We start from the raw sequence: 23,942 nt of genomic DNA on the forward strand, positions 1-23,942 counted from the left end.
TAGAGAAATGATTTCACGCATGCCCCGCGGGGTCCAGATGTAGCCCCTCTGTCGTAGCCACAACTGAGTTTCAGTGTTCAGAAGAAATAAAGAAGAGGTAAGAAATAAATCTTACCCTTTTGTACTTCATCACACATGTATGATCCTCAGAGTCTATGTCTGTGTCTCCCCCTCATTCACTCACTCTTCTGTGTCAAAGCTACAATAAAATGCAGTGCAAGGTTATCCAGGTGTGCTGAGGTCAAATTATTTGTCTTAGTCATTGGGTTTGTGTGTGTTGGATGGTGAGGTATTCAAACTAACCTCCAGACCTGTGACCAGCTGACCAGTACTATAGCTGTCACATTAAAATAAGTAAATAGTTGACTATATACAGTGTAAAATACAGTGTTGCAATGCCAATATGAATAATGCAGTGGTGACAGTGGGAACTCATTACATAAAAAAACACAGTACTGATTTAAGCATTTAAGAGATTATGTTCAGCAAATTCAAGAAATAATTTGATAAAAATGGTTAAAAGAATAGAGAAAGTAATATCATTAAATAAAGTTAAATATAGGTTCTGCGGTTGTGACCAGCTAAAAATCATTTGGCAGAAAAAAGTAAAGTTTGGCCAGCTCTCCAAGTTTCTGTTTTATTTAACTCAAGAATGGTAAGTCATTTAATATTTCTTAAAATTGATTAATGTTTTTCACATTCAAATAGAAAATGGAATTTGATCTCAACCCGATCTGGAAGGGCCCTTCTGTTCAAGAGTCGAGCCTTTTTTGACCGTTGCCAGCAGTTAAATGTTTTGATTATGTTACTTTTTTGCCCTCATTTTATTGATTCATTTAGATGTTATTTTAAGTTTTTTCTTCTCACGTAATGGTATAAATGCGTTTACAAAACCTTCTCCAATTCTTATCATTTGTTAATTTGATTTCATCTTTTTTTGAGTCAAATTTATAAATATTTCATGACATTTAGCAGAATCCATGGCTACATGTGTGTAGTTGTAGAATGTAAAACTCCCAGAAACAAAACTGAGGACATGACCTGGGTGTCCCCAGTGATAGCTAGTGGTACAAGCCTTGTGCTGTTGATATTTAATAGATTTTTTTTATTCAGCAAAATTAGGGAGTGAATCTTCATTTGCACGCATAATTTATTACTTTATAACATTTCATCTTATATTATTGGAGGCTTTAGTAGATTCTCAGCAGCATGTATAATGAAAAAATTATATAATAAAACAAAGCAAGTCTTTAAAAAATAATGTGGTGACAACAGAAGATATCATCTCATCCATCTGTTCAGCATAAAACATAGTCCAGTGTTTCAGCCTACTCATCAAGTTTTACCTCATTTGAAGTCGTGTCCACTCTGCCTTACGACGGTCGGCTCTGCGTATTTGTACATTACAGGATAGTGGCAGGCACTTGGTCAGTGGTGTAAATCACAGTCCAGTGGCTGTAACGGCATTACAGCATTTGCCGTCAGCACGTTGGGTTCCTAATCACCCTGGCTCAGTAAAAGATGGCGAGACGGTGTACAGCCCGCTCCTCAACACTGCCCAGGGGAACCAGTAAAATACTGGTTTGCTGCTGAGCCAACCGCAGCCTGCTAACAGCTTAAAGCCAGAGGCACTTAGCCACACAGCGCCATTGCTGGCTTTCTTGGGAGGTGACAGGGATTTCCTCTTCTTGTCTGTTTCTGTCAGTTTTCCTAAAAATACATTTTTTACGGTCTAACTCGTGCTCTCACATTTTGTCTTTTTCGTTCCAGTTTCATGTCATTCACTAGCGAGAATTTGTTATGTTTGTGTGCAAAGTCATGCTGAAGTATTTCATCAACCAGACTCTCATTGCTCTCTCTCTCTCTCCCCATCCTAGTTGAGCCCTAATCCCTTATCTTCCTTTTTGCTGCTTCACTTTCTCTCACATTTTCTTCATCATTTCTGACTTTATTTTTACGTCTTTTCTCCCCTCCTTGATGTATGGTCACTTTTTTACGCTGTTGCTCAACTTTATTTCAAGTTCAGTTTTGCCCAGTTTTTATAGACCTCGTAAACATCACTGTAGAGCTTGCCTGACATGTGATTTATTTATTTACTTATTTAATCAAACTGTAAAAATAACAAGTCAAAGTTGCAGAGTAGCAGTGTGATTATAACATGAAAATGTGAAAAAGTGAAGGTCTTTGTGTATTAGCTAATATTTTCACTCCACACAGGGATAGAAACTCAACATCAATGATCGATTGTTTTTATCTCCTCGTCCACACAGCGACAAAGAGCTTATCAGAAAGGCTGAACAGACTAAACTGTCTTTACAGCCTGCTATGCTTATACGTACATCATAGAACCTTGTTCCTATTAATGACACTTTGTCCAGCTTTGTTTATTTTTTATCAACAATCAATTCTTTATATCACACTGGAGTTACAAGGATTTTACTCAACAGCAACAATTTGTTCTTGCTTTGATTTTAGGATCAGTTTGTTTTCATTTCTCATTGTAAATTACCACCTCCTGACTTTTTCCCTTGATTATCGTGTTCCTAAACATTTTTATTTGTTTAGTGTGTGCTTCCTATATTACACAGTATCAGGGAAATATATTAAGCTTGTCATATATTAAATACAACATGTACTATAGGATTGCCCTTCACCCTGTCAACACACCCAGTCGTGGGACAATCATAGACCACCATGTAGATACAACTATATTCATGCTACACAGTTATATACTGATGTATATAATGATGTCCACATATCTGTTAAGAAACACACAAGCATGCATTTTGGTCTGAAGTGCGCATGTTTTGCTGTTCACAACACGTCTGTGGGTTTTTTACATTTAGAAAAAAATGGAGCTGGAGAGTTCAGCAAACAACAAACAAGGAAAGTGTCCCTGCAGGAGAGAGAGGAATAGAGCCAGTTCACCACAAAATGACCTTTTACTTTTTCACTTACTTTCCACATTGTCACTCCAAACAACAAATGTGCCTTCTTTAAAGTATTAAACTTTGCAGTGTGTTGTTTTTACAGCCCCATCAAACTTGATAAAAACCTGATAGCAGCGTATTTTGCAGCCGAACAAGGCCACTTTTTTACCTAATATATTTGTCATACTGTCTTAACTCTTCCTCAGTGACAAAGCTCCGGTCACACAGACCGGAAGAAGGCAGAAGTACAAAACAGATGCTGCGTGAGGTGAATGGAGAGATCTCTTCTTTGCTTTTTCTTGGATCTATGAAAATAGGTTTTCATTAACTAAACCATCAGGCTCACAGCTGGCAGTTTGGGGACAGAAGTTTTAGTGGGCTGTTCATTTAACATAATTTTATTACACAAGTGGTATAGGAATGTACAGAGTTAGGCATATTTTGCATTATTCAGCACATGTATAATTAGTGAGCACAAACACAGACAGGGAGGGTGGGGGCTGCCTTACTTTCCCTTCAGGACAGCCTGGGAAAGATTGTCCTGGATTATTTTCTGATATAGCCTCTACTCAACCCCTGCTCATTATTCTCCCAGCCTCTCTCTGTCCTATAGAGGCTGCGGTGAGTGTGTCCTTGTGTGAGTGTTTACTATATCTGCATATGTATTGGCATCTGCGTTCATGTGTGTTTTGTGCGGATTCACCCCCCTCCTCCTCTGTCCACAAGAACATCTCCTCGTCACACGTAAATGTGCTCTGACGGCAGAATGTGTGGGCTGCCATGAGACGCAGCCGGGGCACCTCCTCGCGAGGCCCGGCCTGCCTTTTCTTCCCACAGCAACTCGGCACCCGGTAGCTAGGGAAAACGTCTGTGGGAAGGAGTGCCACCACCGAGGAGAAGGAAACTTTGGGAGGGAGAGGGAGAAATGAGGAACATGCATGGGAAATTAGTGGCTGCTATAGGAAACTGAATGTGGCTGAGAAATATGGCCGAGAGAGAGAGAGAGAGAGAGAGAGAGAGCGATAATGAGCGCACTCAAAGCAGAAGTTGTCACTGTTTCTGTGAGAACAAACACTCTGCTATAATCATAATGTTGACTCTTCCCACCTGTTGTCTCTTGCCAGCTATACCCATGATAAATCTGTTGCTCATAAAACCGTCTTCTATAGAGGAACCTTTTATATATAACACTAGCAGAGCAAGTGTATGTTTTATCACCTTTTTAACATAGTTCATCTTAGGTTAATTGGACTCAAAGTGAACTTCAGTTTTAGATTGGAAAAGGCTTCATCTTAGGTTAATTGGACTCAAAGTGAACTTCAGTTTTAGATTGGAAAAGGCTTGGGGTGTGCACACAGAATATCATTCTGCGCTTTTCACCGTTCATCTGTCGGAGGTTGGGTTAGACAGGCTGTGTTAACGAACCTTGCTTTGGGAACAGAGGCAGGATGTCACAATAATAAAAAAACTGGCTCCTGTTTGTCATCTGTTTATTGTTTTCTTGCTTTTTATTATTATTATTATGATGTTAGGCTCCTTTGTCATTTTCCATGTGGTCCTGTCATGGCATTTTGGCCTCATTGAAGTAAGCCGAGCGCTTCATGTGAGTGGGTTATGTTAGTGAGGAACATGAAAAGGCCCTCAACACAAAGACCTCAAGAATCTGTACACTAAGCTTTTAGTGATTGGAGCTGTTTGTTTCACGCAGGGGAGGGCACAACAGTGAACACACAGAGACCTGGAGAGGTCAAACCATAGTTCACTTTGAGGTTTACTAGTCTGTTGACTCTGCGCACACTGGCACTTCTCATTAAGGGGCGAGACAGAGACATACAACACAGCTGGGCTGTGCATGTCTCAGAGCTGGACAAGCCATTAGTGCTCATTTTATTGTTGAAAGGATGAAGAATCCATCATGAAAACAATCCTGGGTTTTCCAGCTTAAATTATTGAGCTGATTGAGAACATGTTTCCCTTAGCAACTGGCCATTTAGCCCTCAAAGTCTTTTAAACTAGACACATGTGGGTGCTGTGTCAGCTGTGGTATCCTGCATGTGTGGAAGGAGCAGTACTAAATCTGGTTATCTACTCTCTCTTGAGCTAAAAGTGACGGGTTTCTGCTCATTGCTGCGGCGCTGATAAGAGAGATGGAAGAGGAGAGAGTGCAGAGAGGCCGAAAGAAGAAGGGGTGAGATCCAAGGGGAAGAGGTTGGGTTGAGGGAGCGTGTGGGTGACCTCCCACCCCGCACTCACTCAGGGGGTCACCCAGAAGCGCCATTTTCCCATGATCGTCATTAACCGAGGAGATACACAGTGAGGGATTTTTTTTTCTTGTTTATTTTCCCATTCTTAGAGTTTTATGTTAATGTTAAATTCAATAAATTGTTAATCCACTTGGATGTTTGAGCTCCACTGTGCAGAATGGTGCATATGTATGTATGGAAAGATGCACATAAACGTCTATGCAGATGTACACAAGGTTAAAAATGGGGAAAACAAACATGTAAATGTATCCTCAAAATGCAAATGTTAAAGCAACAGTCATGCAAATGTGTCAGAGTGACCCCAGTTCATGTTTGCCCACGTGCAGCCCAGAGAAGCATGTTTCAGCCTTTACTCATGAAGAGAACAACCCTCTTCTCTTCATCCCTCTTCCTTCATTTCCTCCTTCATTTCCTCCTTTCCTTCCATTTTTTCCCTCCTGTTGTTCCTTGCTTCCTACCTCTCGGTCTTATTCTCACCCTGCAGTCTGGTATGTCAGGTATTGGGTAACAGCAGCATGCCTGTGGTTTAGTGCAGGAAGCAAAGTAACTGCAGCTCAGCTACAGTATGTTCACTATGACTGCACTGCTGTACGAGTGCTATGACAGAAACGCTATCAGAGGGATGAGAGCATCGAAGCCCAACAGGTCACATCAGGTCAGCCCGGTGCTTGCACCTGGCTGATTTGCATTTTAAGATTTGTCACCCTATTGCTTTATCAGCCAACCAGTCACGTGATGTGGTGGGAGTGTACCGTCCCCGTGTGGAGGCACCACTGCGCAAAGAATTATAAAAACCTATAAAATGCATAAAGAAAAGGTATAAATGTGTATTTATTCTTTTTTTTTTTTTTTCAGTGACGTGCACACTCAGTATTGCAGGTATTCTTTTTGACAGTATTTTCCTCCTCTCTTACTGTCTCATTTCCTGTTTTTCCCAGTACAGAGAAAAAAGCATTTTTTACCCCACCGTCCCTTGTTGCCTGACATGCACACTGTGTGGTCTTGCCTGGATGCATTGTTTCCAAACTGTTGTGGCGCCATTCCTGCCCTTATGCATTTAAAATTTATTTCTTCTCATTCTGTCTCTCTGTGTTGTGTGTTTCTTTTATGATGATACCATGCCTCTGTCCAAAGCACTTTTGGGTTCTGCCAGGTAATCACTGAGTGATTTGTCTCTAACATGACCTGCCTGGTTAAATAAAGGAGGTTAAATAAAAACAAACACACATGCACTCAGATAACAAGCCTCTCTTCGGCTGTGACACACAGCACTGATAATGGTAACATGAAGAGATGGATGTGGAGGACTTGACATCAAGCAGAGGTCAAATAGAAGTTGATCAACTGAAAAGGGAGAGTAATGGAGAGTGTTTTTTATTGCTATCAGTTTTAGAAGTGTCCTAGCTACTTTTACTGTTATTTTGAATTTCCTTTTTCTTTTCTTTTTTTGTCTCCTGACCATCCAGCCTCATTTGTGTTTGCAAGGCTGAGGCTCATCGAAGTGTAATTCAATGCAACATGAGTGCCATTTAGCTCTATCCTCCAGAGGAATACACATCTGCTGTGTTAACAAATTGCTTAAAGCTGCCTCGTCATGCAGCGGTGAGGCTGGATGTGGGCTTGTAAACGTCTGATCAGCAGAGGCTCATTGTTAAGAGATGGTGGCTACATAGACAACACTAGAAGTGTGTTTCTCTGTGTTACACGTCTCCTTTTGTCAGATGCATGGTTGTCTACTTTCCTTTTGACCAGAACTGCCTGTGTTTACTATGTAAAGTTTATACACTTGAAATGTTGTAGGGCAGTTGTTGGCATTGTATGACTGGAATACTAAACTGTGCATTAGCTATGCTTACTCTGTATGGGTGGTCACAAAACGTGGTTTCTCTCTTGATCAAGATACAGACAGAGGTTGTGTGTTTGTGTGTGTGTGTGTGTGTGTGAGAGGGGTTGTTGGAAAGATGGGCCAGTAATAGGAGTCAATCTGGTCGTACCAGTTGCCGCTCATCATCAGTCTCTTACTTTCTCTTTCTCTCTTTCTATCCAATAACTCTCCCAGATTGTAGCACGATAGAGCTCAAAGCATTCTTATAAGGACACTTGCACACACACACACATGCATGAGGACATGCATAACTGTTGTGATTTACTACATGAATGTGATAGTTATCTTATCTCTTCTCTCTGTCTTGCTTAGTTTCCCTCTTTTTTTCCTCTCTCAGTCTTTAACCCTCTCTCTTATAGTAAATCTGCACTGTTCTCTGTGGTTTTTATTGTTTTTTGCTGCACAAATCCCTACTTCGGTCATTAAGGCAGATGATTTAGTGTGGGTGTGCTGAACACACTAACAGTAAAACTCAGGCTTTCATGCACAGTCAGTCCACACAGGACAAAGGGGGAAAGGTAGGGCCGAGACCTCACTGTGCTGGAATAGTTTTTAAATTGCTAAACCTACAGCATGCTGTGTGGGAAAAGAATAGTGTACATTTAATGTCATGTAATACTCAAATTGCAGCCGATATTCATGTCTTTACATGAACAAGTTTATCAGCCATAAAAGTCATACCAAACCTTGTCTGTGATTTTTTTATTTCAAAAGATCCCAGTTATCTCTCTGAAAACAATCATTTTTTGTGTTTCCAACGTTGACTCTCCGGAGATAAAAGATTTTCATCCCACAGGAGTGGAATTTGTGCTTTTTGAGCTAGGAGAGAAATCAGTGGACGGGATCAGAGTGATAAAGTGTCATTTTAAATGGACCAGAAAGAGCAAGTATGGACACATAGTTGCAGTCGCAGAAAGGTTTGTGTGTGCGTGTGTGCGTGTGTGTGTGTGTGTGTGTGTGTGTGTGTGTGTGTGTGTGTGTGTGTGTGTGTGTGTCGCAGAGAGATGATTCAGATCCCCAGTTGCTCAGTACCAGAGACAGAGAGACAGCGGCACTGATAAACTCTGTTAACTGTCTCTGATAAAGCAGAACTGGAAGACACCACGGAGTCAAAACATGTGTGAATGACGATCGATGAAAACGCTCTGTTGAACGCCTCAAGATTGTTTTCTGTAGCTCTAGTTGAGCAGGAATGGGGGTTGGGGGAAAAAAGAGCAGGTCTGAAGAAGTTGGTTTAGGGTTTATATTTCTCTCTTTATTTTTCTCCTTCTCTCCCTCATCCCGACCCTCTTACTCACATTTGCACACACGTACTCAGGCTTGAAGGAAAAACAAATATTAAACAGTAATGTTTTGTGTCCGTAAATTACTGGGTTTTATGGTTCTAGCATTTCCAATAATTCTGTCTTGGCGGCCCATGAAGGAAAGTCTCCTAGACACACACACACACACACACACACACATATACAGTCATACACAGTAGGGCAAGTATGTGCTGCTATCATTCGAAGGAACTTTGGCTGAAGATTTGAGCAACATTTGCCAAAAATACTCATCATTAAATGTCAAAGTCATGTGATATTCCAGTTGAGTTGTGGCATCGGTTGGGTTGTTGGTCTGTAGCAGTCGAGTGTCTGTCCGAGAGAGACCACGGTCTGTTTAGCTGGACATGATTTTAACAGGCCAGTAAGTCATTCATCGAGCCCGTTATTGGTGGATTGTGTTTTTAAAGCAAACTTTATTGAGTGTCTCGGTGTGTGCGGGGCATAGCAGCAACAGTTTGGACTTGTGGGTTTTCCACAGTAGGAAAAATAGACTGGAGTGCACCTAAGGCTGACATCATCTCCAATTTATTCTCTATAACAAATCAGTGCAATGTGGAGTGACTGACACACTAGAGCCAAGTCAAGCCTGAATTCACAGTATGATAGTTACTTTTAAGTTATGCCTCTGGTATGCAGAATAATTCCTGTGCAAGACATGAAGCCTGTGGCAAATTTAGAGCATGAAATTTATATTTTGTGGTTTATTCACTGAATTTAAGTGGATTTATACGTAATATTTTTAGTGCAGATACTGATACAGATTATTTTCAATTCAAATTTGTATCACTGCATCTGCTGATATGTATCATATCATCAATAGTGTATTTTCCATTAGTTTTGTTATGGTTCTATCCATTCCACATTGGTTTCATTTTACATTTAGATTTATTATTGGAATTCCTCACCCTGGCTTGATGTTTATTCTCTAAAAAAGACATGTATTCCTGTCTTTGCTATCAGTACTGGCTTACATCTGTGAGGGAACTGACTGGAAAACGTAGACAGCTTTTGTATGCAAGGCAAAACTCACGCAAAGAGAAGCAGGTTTTTGGGCCTTATTGGCAGAGAATTTGCTGATCACTTTACATCTGTGAAGTACTAATACTGACAATCCATCAACTTCCAGGTGAGAGTGTGAAACTGTTCACTGTTCCCTCACTTCCTCTTCAACATGTGTACGTCTGTCTGTCTTTAGTGTTTCAAATGCGACCGTGACGAGAACTGGAGCTTTCCTCAGGTGACCTAAACTGCAGAGGGGGTGGTTGCGGTCGTGACCCTCACCCCTTCTCTTCCTGTCCTCTGTGCCATCACTTCCTCTCTCCTCTGTCGTCTTGAGACGGTTGTGGCTGCTGATCAGTTCCCAGGCCCCTGCCGACAGGTCATTTAATGGTCATCTAGTCCGGGCCCTTGATGCTGAACCCCGGGGTTAACGCGGAACTCACCTCTTCCGGGGCTCCACAGATGACAACAAGCAACCATCAGCTCTTCAGAGATACAGGCACACACCTCAGACATCACAGATGCAATCACAAACCTAAACACATGCTAATATGAGAAAGATGCATATTTATTTCTGTCAGTAATCTCAAAGCTGTCTTTTATCATGTGCATTTAAAAGATTTATGTTTTCTATTAGTACTTTCACACCTTTATCTCCTCTTCAGTCTATATATACCCTGACACCCTCATGCCCACCCACGTCTTACAACAACCCAACCCCCCACACGTGTCCGCCAGTCCACAGGGCAGTGGTGGGTGTAAAGAGTGTGAGGTATCCTGCCAGTTTATGACCATCGTCCTGGCTGCTTTATAGCTCAGCCTGTCTGGACCAGTTTACCATGCATTTAAAGGTCTGCCTGAGTGTTTGTGAGTGTGTGAGTATGCATGAGTGTGTGTCATTTTGGAGATGAGTTTCTCTTATTCATCTAAGACAAGTAGAACCGTGTGTGTAATTTTCTGCTCAGCAAGTTGAAGGCCTGGTTTTCTCTCTGTCTCTTCTTGTAAAAATAAAGATTAGAGTTTTCATTTTTCATGTCACCATTATGCAAAACAGATGCACTGTCCATCATGCGGTGGGACAGCACTGTTTGTTAAGTTGTCTTAAGATGTCTCTAAGTGTCTGTTATATTTTAAGCGGTTTGTTTTCTACACATGCTTGAAGATGTGATATGTGGTTGATGCAGTAAGGACTGTCTTGTTGCGGCCTCATTGTTTTCCCCTGCAGAGAGGGATTAGTCGTTGTGCAGCGCTGATTGGGGCTGCCTTTGTCAGTGTGAAGCTGGAGCTGCACTGATGACAAGTTGGAATGGTAATGAAGCGTTATTCCGTTTCTTGAGGACAGGAGGGAAATTACTGCTGAAGCTGTTGCATTTTTTCCGTTGGCATCTTTGCATGTGGTCTTATGTGGAATTGGGAGTGTGTGGGTGTCAGAGGGGTCACTGCAGACCTGTTGACATGGGACTCAGTCAGTTTAATTAAATTCTGAGCATGCACATGCATGTGTGCCGCTACACATACTTGTGCGTGTATGTGTGTGCTGGTTGTCAGGGGCCAGAGGATGGGGCCCGGTGAAGCGAGGAGAGAGGGGAGAGCAGCCGCTTGGCAGCCCATCTGAGAGCCTCGTCACTGGGGCTCAGACACGGCCACAGCTGGCCCCTCCACCAACAATCCTGGCTTTTCTTCCCCTCTCAGGAACGCAGCGCGTCAACTCTAATTCCCTTCTAATGAACTGGCTACTGAAGGTAGCTAGACAGGCAGGCCCAGCGCACTTATTGAACGCACACACTGGAAACAAAACACACACACTCAGTGAAGAAGGTATATTGCACTTTAGTACATTTCAGAGCTCAGCAGGGTGACTGTGCAGCTCACCTGCAGCCTTTAACACCATATAAGAAGAACCTGCAGTGTCCTCAGGTTGCGCATTTTTCTTTATTGTCATTGCAATGTTTAATAAGAAGGGATTTTAAAGATCTTCAGACTCATCTAACCATCTGGATAAAAAAATGTTCTTTATGCATCTTTATGTTTCAGTTCTATTTCTGACATACCTCAATTTGTAAAATGTGAACAAAAAAAAAAAAAAGGTTATTATCAGTTATATTTTTCTATATTGCGACCTGTCCAGGGTGTACCCCGCCTCTCGCCCGAAAAGATGCTGGGATAGGCTCCAGCCCCCCTGCGACCCTACTAGAGGATAAGCGGAAGAAAATGGATGGATGGATGGATTTTTCTATATTAATGTAACTTTCCAGTGTTTTATATTTTCATACACAACAGCATGTTTATATTGTTTCTTGTGTCATACAAAATGAGCAAGAACATATAATGTAGTTTTTATGGCTACATGTACTTGAAACAAAACACAGTTCCATCTTGGGACACCGGTTAAATATCTTTCCCATTTTTTTTTTTTAAATCCAGGTGCTTAGAAGAGTCTTTAAGGATTCTGGAAACATTTGAAAAACAGCAGGAGGAGTTTTTGTGAGATTTATCCTTCAGAGAAACTGATTCGTAGCTCAGTTACTTGAATTCATTGGCAAAAGGTTGAACCGAGACTAAAAACAAGATGTTATTCTGTTCACCGTCTTATGTCCAAAAACAAACAATACATATAACTACTTAGTCAGGTGGCAGATGATCAGGGCTCGTCTCCTCTCGTGGGACTGAAATTAATCAGGAATGTGAGCACAGTCAAATGTATTTGAGTTAGTGAGTGTTTATGTCCGATCACTGTGAGCCTTAGCCTGAAGCTGCCCTCGCTCTGACCCTGTGGTTTAGCTTCTGTGGTGCAGCCTTTGGAGCTCTGATACTGCTAATGGAAACATTTATACACATTTAGACGGCACAAGCGCAGAGGTTTGATTGCTTTGTGAACTTGGGAGTTTACAAAGGTGACAAAGTTCATCAACTATGATATATTGTTTATTTACTTGCTTTGGCACTTGTTCGTCTTTTTCTTTTTTTATATGTAATGCTTCAGAGTTTGAAAGGACTACCGCTGCCAAAGCATTCGCTGGCAGTTTAGTGGACCTTTTCCATGATCTTCTGAAATTCACACTCACAGACCTGCTACGGAAAGGATTTCTCGGTCTATACTTCACATTCTTACACAACACTAGAAACCAACCCAGGATTTACCATCCGGGAGATGGTTTTGCATGTCCTGTGTTGTTTCATTATGAATCCCAGTTAATCACCGGTGGATTATTCCGCACCAGTCCTCCCATTGTTGGGGAAATGTGAACGCCCATGGGCCTGCAGCGTAAGTGTGCTTAAAACCATTAGCTGTGTCCAATTCCCTTACACAAGAGTAATAACACTGAAACAGAAAGAGTGTGTTCTGTCGCAGCAAACAATGAAGACAGGAAGAGGGCAGGGTTCTCATAAGAATAAATAGATAATCTGGTTATACGAACTTCTTCATCAGATGATTATGAAAATAACATGCTTTTATGGTCATACTTTTAAATCGGAGATACAGTTGTTTAGTTACAGCCAGCTGTTCATCACACCAAATATTTGTACTGATTAATTTTATACTACAGCATATCCACCACATTATTAATCTGCCGCTGATTGTGTGTATGTAATGTTAAATCATGGTTGTAAAGATGACTTACAGTTGCAATATGCTGAGAGAAAGGAGCAGGTTTAAGCAGTTTACCTCATGCTTTTGTATTGGTCATTCCATTTTTCACCATACTAGCAGTGATGATGATTTTTTTGTGAAATCTAATTGGAAATCTGTTGGATGGGCTGTCATTAAATTTGGTTTGTGAATTCATGCCCCTCTCAGGATAAGTTGTAACAGTAACTTTTCATCCAGCACTGTCTTCCAGATCAGAATTTTAATTTGCCCAGTACTTTAGTTTTTGACCAAATCTCTGCAAAATGAATGACATTCCCATCAGCCTCAGCCGTACTCGGTGCTAATTAGTGAATATTAGCATGCTAAAAGGCTAAACTCACATAGCGAACATGGTATACATTATACCTGCTAAACATAAGCATGTTAGCATGTTAAGCACAGACTTCAGCACATGAGTCTCACAGAGCCGCTATCATGGCTGCAGACTCTTAGTTTTGTTCTCCCTCAATATGAAAACATACATGTAGCCAAGAAGAGGTGGATGGATTCAAAAACCTGGGAGACAAATGTAGCACCCGCATTCATCCACATTCCTGATTGTCTCTCTGTTGACATTTTAGATTCTAAGAAAAACCCTGTGATTAATATTTATGTCAGCCACAGTTTTAGCAAATTATTTAACCAGGATTCTGGATTATAGCCTCTGATGTCAAATTTTGAACACTGTAAAGTCCTAACCCAAAATATTCCTACTTTAAGTAATTGAATTATACCTTAAGAAGATAATAAGACCTTAGCTGTCATTGAATCTTACATCCAAATGAGTGTGGGAAGGAGTATTTATATTTACCTCATGTTTATCAGGATGACTTGACCAGTGTGCACTCTTGCACTTGAACTCTAAAATCATTGACTTGATACTCGCAACAACATGTCCGCTGTTTTTTCTGTGATGTTGTGTGATAATCCAAACATTGTTTTATGGCCAAAGCTTCAGTCTGAGACAGTGAGTCACCTCTGGCCAGTGGGACAACAGAGGCCAGCTGGGACTGCTGGACGAGCTGCAGGCATCAGTCTGTGGAGGCGGGAGGGCTGATAAAGTGGACTGTTCGAGTTCACAGTTCAACAGACCCTTCAACCTCAGCGATAGTGCTTCTGCAGTCACTCACTCCCACTGACTGGGATGACATAACCAGGGGACAGATAAAGAAGAGAGGAGGAGGTGGAAAAAAGGATGAAATGAAAATAGAAGGAACAGTTAATAAAGCTGAGGTCACACTACATCATCCAAAGCCTGAGGATAACCCCAATTTAAAAATGAAGACTGATTCACAATAGTATGTAGAGTCTCCAGTGCTGTGGTTAATGATTCAAAACTCTCACTTTCATTTTGAGGTTTAGACATATGGGAATGGTTGTGATTATAGCAAATGTTTGATCTTTCTTTATTGGAATCTCGTAAAATCTGAACATGATTCAATAGTTTGAACTAATTATTGAAAAGAAAAATCAAGACATAATGTGCTTGTCCATGATTGTCAGGTCAAGTCAATTTTATTTATATAGACCGAAATCACAAATTTGCCTCTGAGAGCTCCTCAATGCTTACATCATACGACATCCTCTATAAAAAAAAATAATTTACCAGGGAGAAAAAAAAGCTCAGTGCTGTTTTTTTTAATTTTTTTTATTGCTGGTTAGAATTGAAAGTTTTTTATTGTGTCCACCTCAGAAGAGCGACAGACTGATCTGTGTAAGCCTAAAGAAAAAATCTCAATATCAATTGAGATGTAAACAACCAGATGCTTTGTTTTGGTTTCATGTTCCCCAAAGGCCTCCTCTCTCTTTCTTCTGTACTTTCTGACCAGCTCTTACCTGTTGACTGGAGCTTATTGTGCTGTCCAGTCTGTGTTTTTAACAGTAAGGCTGGCCAGGCTAAAGGGCATGATCTCATAGAGCAGAGAAAGGTCTCTTTGACTGATACTGATCTGGTCATAGCTGCTATAGCTCAACCCATAACCGTACACCTGTGCAGGCTCCTTTCATTAGCTCCACTTATATACTATATATGATACACTACTGTGTGTGTCTGATGTTATCACTGTGTCTGGATGTGCCTGTATGTGCTCACACAAGCGTACAGAATGTGTTGCTGTGTGTGCGTTTTTCATATTCTGTCACGCTAGCAAGCACATGCATGATCATGTACTGTTCCTTATAATGCAGTATTTATTTCTGCACCCAAATGTGTTGAATATTGAAAGGATATTTTGTGTGTGTGTGTGTGTGTGTGTGTGTGTGTGTGTGTGTGTGTGTGTATCCATAATTAGATTGTTATTGACCGATGACTGGACATTTTTTCTCAGTTGAACTCTATCAACACTAACACACAGCCACACACAAACACACACACACACACAAACACACACAGCATTTCTGTGTTTGTCTGTCATCCACATATCCATTTGTCTGGCCCTCCATTAGTCAGTTATTCCAGTATCTCCAACATTATCAAACGACAACACATTCTCATAATCATAATATTCCTGGACTGACTCTCTCATACACACACACACACACACACACACACACACACACACACACACACACACACACACACACACACAGATGCACACTAGAGTAATATGCCAGTCATATCTGCTGGTGCTGAAGGCTGCTGTCATGCGCAGAAGGTCATTTTATGATGTGCGTTTTGGTCTGTGTGAGAGAGCGGTGTGAGGTGATGGCAGACGAGGCAGGAGGCGTGCTCTCTCCCACTTTCTGTTTAGTGTAAACTCTGATAGGAGCAGAGTGCCAGTGACAGACTGAAGCCAGGGGGATTTTTGCAGCATCAGGCGGCTCATCGCAGAGTGTTGTAAGGGTTAGAAAGGTGTTGAGACGTTGGTGGGTGCAGATATGCTTGAGAATATGACACTGTGGTGAACTAGTCTGTTGTTTTCTGAAGTAAATTCTGTACAAAAATGTTTTCTTAGCTGTAATTCATGCTGTTCAGCTGGTATCATGCACACCTTTCTGTCTTTCTTTCTCATATTCCATCACTCAGAAAGTTGTGGTATTTGATGACTAATTAGCATGTGTGTGTGGTTAACCCCATTCTAGTCACACACCCAACTTTTAAAAGGCTTATGTCTGGATTAGTGTGTCAAGCTTGATTCGGCGCTGCACACACACGCACACACGCGCACACACACACACACACACACACACACACACACACACACACACACACACACACACACTTCTATTTACAGCCTCTCGTCTAAGAGCATGAATGAGGTCTGTGATAGTTTTTCTTTTCATTCATAATCAGACCATGTGATCCCGATCTGCACAACAAGCTCACTCGCACACTTAATCCTGCGTGAGCATAACTATATGCTGTTATTAATGCATGAGCACATACATCATTAAGCTGTATTATTAGCACATGTATGTATGTATGTTTGCTTGTACATCCATGTGCCTAAATATGCGCATGCATGCTCGTATAGGTTTTCCCGTGTGGGAAAATGGGCTGGTGGTGAGATGGAGCATGAAAGCGATAGTAAACAGAGACCATTATCAGTGATAAAGCTCCACTCCTATTATGTGGCTGTTTGACTTGTTGTACATTTACTGTGAGAAAAGCAGAGATAAGGCCTCAGAGAAATAATTGGGACTTGAGGCACAAAGAGAGCGCAGCGTGCAAGGTGGAAGTGTTGTTGAATTGGAAAGGAAAGAGTGAGAGAGGGAAAGGAAGACAGGCAGCGAGAGGGGTGTGGGAATGGAGGTGTTTAGGGACTCCCCAGTGGTCTGACTCCGACATGGGAACACACAGCCACCCTAACGAAGCGTGGCCGCCCCTCTCTGACCTCACAGGCCCGGGACAGAGGGAGAGATGTTAGAGAGAAGAGGAGGGCACAGGTCGGGGGGCAGGTCCAGTTTTTCGATACATCAAGGGTAAAATGAAAAGGATGAACAGGAAGAGTTGAGTTGAGGAATCATGGAAAAAAGGACTTAAAGTACTTCAAGTCAGCCTTTACATGGGACGAACACACATAAGCATGACATTCATATTCACATTAGTCTTCGTATTATTCTGGAGACAGACGTTAAATCGGAATAGTCTTTTAGGAAATTATGCACATTACATAATAATTTGATCATTTCATTAACTTTAGTCTCTGCTGCTTATTTAATCAAAAATGGCGACAGTGGGACGCTTTGGCCTTGGCAGCACTACTTAAGGTGTTTAGGTTTTGGTCTGTACTGGACTTAATCTTACTTTTCTATGCCAACAAAATAGACAAGCCAAAAAAAAAAACCTTTTCTATGTCTTCTAAGTTTTAACATCTCCTCCACGGTTGTGCCTCTGTAACTTCTGACTTTTTCGTTGTAAGATTTAAAGAGTTAACTTTCAAATGAGCCCAGGTTTAGACTGTAATCGAAAGGGTTGAAGAAGAGTAACCTTTTTATTTTGGATACATTATTTTCGGGCCAGTGCATAAAAACAGGGGGTGTGTTAAGGGGTTACAGTTGGCTATCTATACTATGCTTCTGTTGCATCTTATTCTTCAGTTTGCCTTTGTAGGATCAATAAAGTTTATCTTAAGACTTTACAGTACAATAAATAATACTTTATACCCACATACACAAAGCAATATTTCATTTCCACTTGGCAGGCTAGTTTACCAAAACATCTTATGCCTTTGCAGTCATAACCAGCATTCAGTTATTTCTCTGTCTGCTTTTACTACAAAACTGCCAAGAGTAAAATTACTTCCAAATATGTAACAAAAGACTTAAATGAAAAAAAGATCTCCATCTTTGGAAAACATTTGTAAGCTGAATAAAGGATGTGAGCTATTATAACCACAAACTTGTGGCTGGCTGCCACTTGTTTGTGACTGAATGATCCTGAACTTGTGTAGGTTTGTCAAAATCAGTTTTGTCTTTGAATTCATACACAGCTGACATACAGCCGCGCTCACTCTCTCACATGTACACAGGAAAAACCCTTGCGTGTCACCATGCGCTGTCGGTTCCGATACCCAATCTAAGTCTGTCATTATAATGTCATACTTGGTGCATTACATCACTGGTTTGTCATTCCCAGTTGATGTGCAGGCAGCTGAGTGGCGTTACTCTAGAATAGTAGCGTTACACAAGGTCACCAACATAAGCCAATCACTGGAACCATGAATGAAGTGGAGAGCCAGCTCTCCACTTCATTCAGCCTATCTCCGGCCTGTGATGTGAAGTGGTTAGATCAGCCATCACCCTCGGTCCCGGCCCTGGAAAATAATACAGCACGCTGACTGTTGCTTCTTATTGATGAGGAGAGGACAGAAGGGAGGGACTGAGGGAATACAAAGGAGAGTATGAAACAGTGAAAAAGTGAGATTTGCCGGCGTTGCCTGTGTTTGTGCAAGTGTTCCTCTGTCTAAGCCATGATTTCCTGCTTGGTTTAATTACTACAGAGAATTGTACTTTCCCCCATTGAGTTTAAAGCTCATTGAGTTTCCTCATCCTCCAATCTTCTTACATCAAATCATGAGAGGAGGCAGGTGACTGTGGCTTGCCTGGGTGGATTATTCAAAGGTGTTGATTGATGGATTTATTTAATAGACCAAAATTAATTAATAAGCAAATATCAAGCTAAAATTCTCTGGTTGCAGCTTCTCAGTTTTTGATTGTTTGACAAAACAAAACATTAAAAGACATCACATTGGGCTTTTGGAAACTATGATAGCTGTTATTTTTCACTATTTTCTGACGTTTTTAAACTAAAAAATTAACCTATTTAAATCTTCAGCAGGGTAATAGATGATGAAAATAATAGTTAGTTGCTAAGTCACATTGAGTCAGGTTTTCTGTGTTGAAGTCCATTTGACAACATATCCATTTTGAAACATATTCCTCGTAGGTTTAATGTTATCTCCCTCACTTTGATAGTGAGCTTGTTAGTCTTAATGGAGATAGAAATGAAATCAAAGTGTTTGTGACTGAATCTAACACTATAGCCAAGCTGAATTAAGTTTTTCTTTGTCATGATCATTTCGTTCTGTTCACCACTTTTACCCTAAAACTGAGCGCACTACTCCATCTAGTGGCGTCTTTCCTAAACTCCAACCTATAGAGCCTGTGATGTATTTAAGTGATTATGTAATAGCAAGTATTCTACATAAATGTGATATATCTGAGCATCATTTGAATCTCCATCTCCCTCTCTTGTCCCTTTGCCTCCAGGATGGTGATCCCCCTGTTTGATGAAGACACTGGTCTCCTCGTACTGGCTGGCATGGTGAGATTTAGATTAATGCTCCTCTATTGTGAATTCTCTCAGGTGGTAAAAATGAGCAAAGACATAAAAGATTAGATATTTATGCCTGTAAGGTTTCATGTAGTTGCATCACAAATCTAGGATTGAGATGTAGAAGAACTTTAAAGGATGTGTGATTTATTACTGAGAGAATCATACTTTGTCTGTTAGTGTCTGATTTAGTAACGCTCTGTTCCTCACAGGGAGACAAGGTGGTCGATTGCTTTGAAGTCTCTTCCTCTGAGCCTTTCCTGTCTCAAGGTAAGAGCTTGTCATCTGTTATCTGTCTGCTCGCATTATCACAGCTTCCCTCCTGGCTCCTCACTCGCTCTCCTCTTTTCTTCTCTCTATTTCACCCGGGAAGTGAGTCATTGTCTTACGGATATCTCAACGCGTGGGGTTGCCATGGTTCCCAAGCTGGCGTTGGATGTGATGTCCTGCGAAGTGATGCGTGTGCTGCAGCTGACAGACAGCTGCATTGTGCCAATCAGCTATCAAGTCCCTCGCAAGGTGTGTACAGTAACTGCATTGTGCTGACACTGCCTCAAACCGCACATTCATAACAGGTAATGTGCATGTGTGTACATGTTGTCTTGGTCTCTAGCATTCAGGCCAGGAGTTTCATGAAGATCTTTACCCGGACACAGTGGGCACGACTTCAGCCATGTCGGCTGAGGAGTGGTGGCAGGGAGGGAACAAGCAGGTAACGGTTCTCCGCTCACAACAAGTTTATCCAGTCTAGACACGGACGCCTCAAACGAGTAACTGCGTTTGTCCTCAGGTGCAGAAAGTCAGCCTCCACCCAGACAAAAGACCCAAACTAAAGGTTCCACCAGCAAAACAGATGCCTGCAAAGAAGGAAGTGACCAGCAGGGGAAGCAAAGAGGTGAGAGAAACACCTTAAGAAAGTGTTATTATAGTACATGGTCTTAACTTTAAACCAGTCAAGGGCTAGATTTTCCAGAAGCAATTCAACATCATGGTAGCTGTGGCAGTAGTAAAAACTTGACATCATACTGTTACATACATACAGGATCCAGCTCATGGCTGCTCCACCTCCAGCAGTCCTCTGAGTACTCCCAGCAGCAGCGCTGTCCCATCCCGCTCTCCCTCCTCCACCTCCGGCCTCTCCTCAGGCTTCCTCCCCAGCCCCAGCCCCAGCCAGAGCGCCAAGGCCATCCAGAGCCTGCTGGGTATGGACACACTCACTTCTTCTTTATGGTGTCTGTCATATTATAATAATGTTTTTTGAGTGAGAAACCCATTAATGGAAAATGATCTCTCATCCAGGGCCCACCTCCAAGTTCCGTCACATCCAGGGAGCAGTGATGCACCGGGACACACACATTACTAACATGCGTGGCCTCAACCTGACCACACCAGGCGAGTGTGACGGCTTCTGTGTCAACCGCCAACGCGTCGCAGTGCCTCTTGCCATCTCTGGGGGGCAGATAGCCATCTTTGAGGTACAGCAGCAGATGGAAATTTAATGATTTATGGGATGTTGATTTAGAAAAACTGTGGCTGATCTCCATTTTGAGTGTCTTTTAATTCCCTTGTACTTCAGTGTTTTTGTAAAAGGAGACTTCTGTGTGCTGTGTGAGTGTGTGTTGGTGACTGATTTTATTCCCCTCCTCAGCGCTCTCAGCCTGGCAGGCTACCAGACACATCCTTGCCCACCATCCAAAACTCTGTAAATGTGGTCGACTTCTCATGGGACCCCTTTGACGCACGCCGGCTTGCTGTGGGTGAGTAAATACACACGCTGTATATAAAGCAGTCTGTGCAGCCATATGCTCCTTTGTCTTCTCGCTGTCCATCTTGCTAAGTGCATGAGTGTGATTTAACATGCATGTGTCCCTCTCTGACTGTGACAGCTGGTGATGATGCTAAGATCCGGGTGTGGCAGGTACCAGAGGGAGGGCTGAAAGAGACTCTGACTGAGCCTGAGCTCATCTTGCAAGGTAGGACAGGACCCACTTTCCAAAATTACCTCAATGTAGTTTTGTCTGTCTACTAAGTGAGTCATATAACAGTTGGTGCGGCAAAAAATCTTATATAAACTATATCTGGTTCATTGTTTACAGTGGATCCATGTGGATTATTTCATGTATAAGAAGGAAGATAGGTAGTGATAGTCACAACAAAGTAAAAGTCAAGTTGACTGATGGCTGATATGACCCCCCCCCCCCATAGGCCACACGGAGAAGATTTACTCAATCAAGTTTCACCCTCTGGCCAGCGGACTCCTGGTGTCTTCATCCTACGATCTCACAGTCAGACTGTGGAACCTGGAGAGCGGCGAGCAGGTCAAACTCCTCACTGGACACCAGGACCAGGTGGGTGACCAAGACGAGGCTAAATGCAAGAAAAAAAATAAGTGAAAGCTAAGTCTGAGGTAAAACGTCTAGCCATAATGAGAAGCTAAAGGGTGCCAAGGAAGCATCATAGATATGTGTAGACTGTTTTGGCACAACAGTTTGGACATGAGGATATGTGTGCTTACAACATACTGAAATAATTACATCAGCTGTTCATGGTACAAGTCTCTGAGCTGCTTCTTCTTTCTTGCCCCCTCTTCTGGTTCATGCTCAGGTGTTTGGGATGGCATGGAGCCCAGATGGCAAGCTCCTGGCCACAGCATGCAAAGATGGTAAAGTTCGAATCTATGATCCTCGCAAGTCCACAACACCCGTGCAGGTATGTACAACACACACAGGAATAATATGGTGGGATACCGCTTTGAAAATAGATGAGATTTGTCTTTTGGTGTGTGTTGTTAAAATGGTGAAAGACAGGCGTAGCTCCAGGCCACAGTCTCCAGTCTGCACATGCTACAACTCAACTCATTTAAATATTGATGAAAGACTCAGCAGGCTCGTCTCATACACATTCTAAGATTTCATTTCACAACTGTTAGGAACTATGTTGATTGGTGGGAAAACAACCAAACAAGTAAAAGCAAGCAAACGCATATGTCAATATGTACAGTTTATTAGAATAGCTACATTAGTAATCTCAAAACACTTCATTACAATGCTTCTTAATTACTGAAAACCATGGCTTCTTTGTCTTCCATTAACTCATCTCTCCCACTCCCGCCTTATTGTTTTGTTTTTTTGTTATTTGTAGGAGGGCCCCGGTCCCGAGGGCCCCAGGGGAGCTCGTATAGTGTGGGTGTGTGAGGGCAAGTACCTGTTGGTGTCGGGATTCGATAGGTACTTAACACGATATGATTTTTTTGCTCGAGTGGCATGAAAAATATATTTTCATAGAGCGGCAGTAAAACGAGAAGGTTGACCTCTGACCCTTCCTGTCTTTCGCCTGCAGTCGCAGTGAGAGAGGACTCTACCTGTACTCTGCAGACTCCCTGTCCTCTGGAGCCATCGCCAGCGCTCAAGTAGACGTGTCCCCCTCCACCCTCATCCCTTTCTATGACCCTGACACCAGTGTGATCATCCTCACTGGAAAAGTAAGCAAAAATTAAATTAAAGTTTTATTTGAACCAAAATTGAGAACAAAATAAGAATTAGTTGTAACCTGTGTTTTCCAGGGTGATACCAGAGTTCACATTTATGAGATCTTCCCTGAAGAGCCCTACTTTATTGAATGCAGCAGTTTTAACTCTCCTGAACCACATAAGGTACTGAGCTGACCTCCCTCTCACTTCCATTGATTTTTTGATATTTTAATTAATCAATCAGTTACCATACCTCTGCATACATGGACAGCCAAAGTGCTAGAGTGGTTACAATACCGTACTTCAAATCTTGTCTCTCTGTGAGGCTGATGCTCTTCGTATTAGCCAAACTCCAGCACTTTTCTGACTGTTTCTTTCCTTATCTGCAGGGCTTGGCCTTTCTGCCCAAGACAGAGTGCAATGTGCGCGATGTGGAGATAGCTGTGGGACTAATGCTCACCAAGACAACCATAGAGCCAGTGGCCTTCAGAGTGCCACGGGTCAAGGTGAGCCAACTACACCACCCAGAAGACTTATAGGAATACTGCATTCCCTCCCTCCTGATCATTATTCCTAAGAAATGGTTGTAATGAGTTTCCCTCTCATTCTTTACCATAACCACCTCCTCTGTGTGTCCACTTTTGGGTCTTCAGAAAGAGTTTTTCCAGGACGACGTGTACACAGACACAGCAGTGTGGTGGGAACCCATCCTGACTGCCTCCGGCTGGCTGTCCGGCATCAACGGCCAACACAAAAAGATCAGCCTGAAGCCCAAAGACATGACACCAGGTGCAGACACGGACCAGAGAGTCTGAATATGTATACATACTATATATGTGCTTATCTAATATAGCTGTCAGTCCTCCACAGTCTACCTCAGAATTGGAAACTGGTATGTTTCTGCCTCTGATTAGGTGTGTGTGTGTGTGTGTGTGTGTGTGTGTGTGTGTGTGTGTGTGTGTGTGTGTGTGTTCCTTTTTTCTCAGTGAGTGAGGCCCCCAAAGAGGCTCCAGTTAGGAAGTACCTGCCCTCGTCTGTTTACCTGGAGGAGAAGACTGATGAACAGAAGAAAGAGGAGGTGAGGACGAACTAAAATAGCGTAATGTGATTGTGTTTCTAATGTATGTGTTGTGTTACCCAGTACATCCCATCTAGACTTGGTGCG

The 23,942-nt window shown here is 42.1% G+C and overlaps 1 protein-coding gene across 1 annotated transcript in view; it reads left to right on the forward strand.

The window, feature by feature from the left end:
* The window catches only part of LOC111667526 (coronin-7-like), a 77,950-nt gene that overhangs the window by 51,363 nt on the left and 2,645 nt on the right, over nucleotides 1-23,942 (forward strand). The window contains exons 3-19 of the mRNA XM_087178529.1: nucleotides 19,245-19,299; nucleotides 19,521-19,578; nucleotides 19,682-19,827; nucleotides 19,922-20,020; nucleotides 20,099-20,203; nucleotides 20,351-20,510; nucleotides 20,608-20,783; nucleotides 20,957-21,065; nucleotides 21,195-21,281; nucleotides 21,514-21,656; nucleotides 21,913-22,017; nucleotides 22,450-22,535; nucleotides 22,648-22,789; nucleotides 22,871-22,960; nucleotides 23,167-23,283; nucleotides 23,431-23,566; nucleotides 23,764-23,855. Of these exons, the coding sequence (XP_087034655.1) occupies nucleotides 19,245-19,299; nucleotides 19,521-19,578; nucleotides 19,682-19,827; nucleotides 19,922-20,020; nucleotides 20,099-20,203; nucleotides 20,351-20,510; nucleotides 20,608-20,783; nucleotides 20,957-21,065; nucleotides 21,195-21,281; nucleotides 21,514-21,656; nucleotides 21,913-22,017; nucleotides 22,450-22,535; nucleotides 22,648-22,789; nucleotides 22,871-22,960; nucleotides 23,167-23,283; nucleotides 23,431-23,566; nucleotides 23,764-23,855 (1,906 nt within the window). The remainder of the gene's footprint in view (nucleotides 1-19,244; nucleotides 19,300-19,520; nucleotides 19,579-19,681; nucleotides 19,828-19,921; nucleotides 20,021-20,098; nucleotides 20,204-20,350; nucleotides 20,511-20,607; nucleotides 20,784-20,956; nucleotides 21,066-21,194; nucleotides 21,282-21,513; nucleotides 21,657-21,912; nucleotides 22,018-22,449; nucleotides 22,536-22,647; nucleotides 22,790-22,870; nucleotides 22,961-23,166; nucleotides 23,284-23,430; nucleotides 23,567-23,763; nucleotides 23,856-23,942) is intronic.

This window comes from Seriola lalandi, unplaced genomic scaffold (genome assembly GCF_002814215.2).
Source record: "Seriola lalandi dorsalis isolate HSWRI2012SDOR001 ecotype SW California unplaced genomic scaffold, Sedor1 jcf7180002054690, whole genome shotgun sequence".
Lineage (NCBI taxonomy): Eukaryota > Metazoa > Chordata > Actinopteri > Carangiformes > Carangidae > Seriola > Seriola lalandi.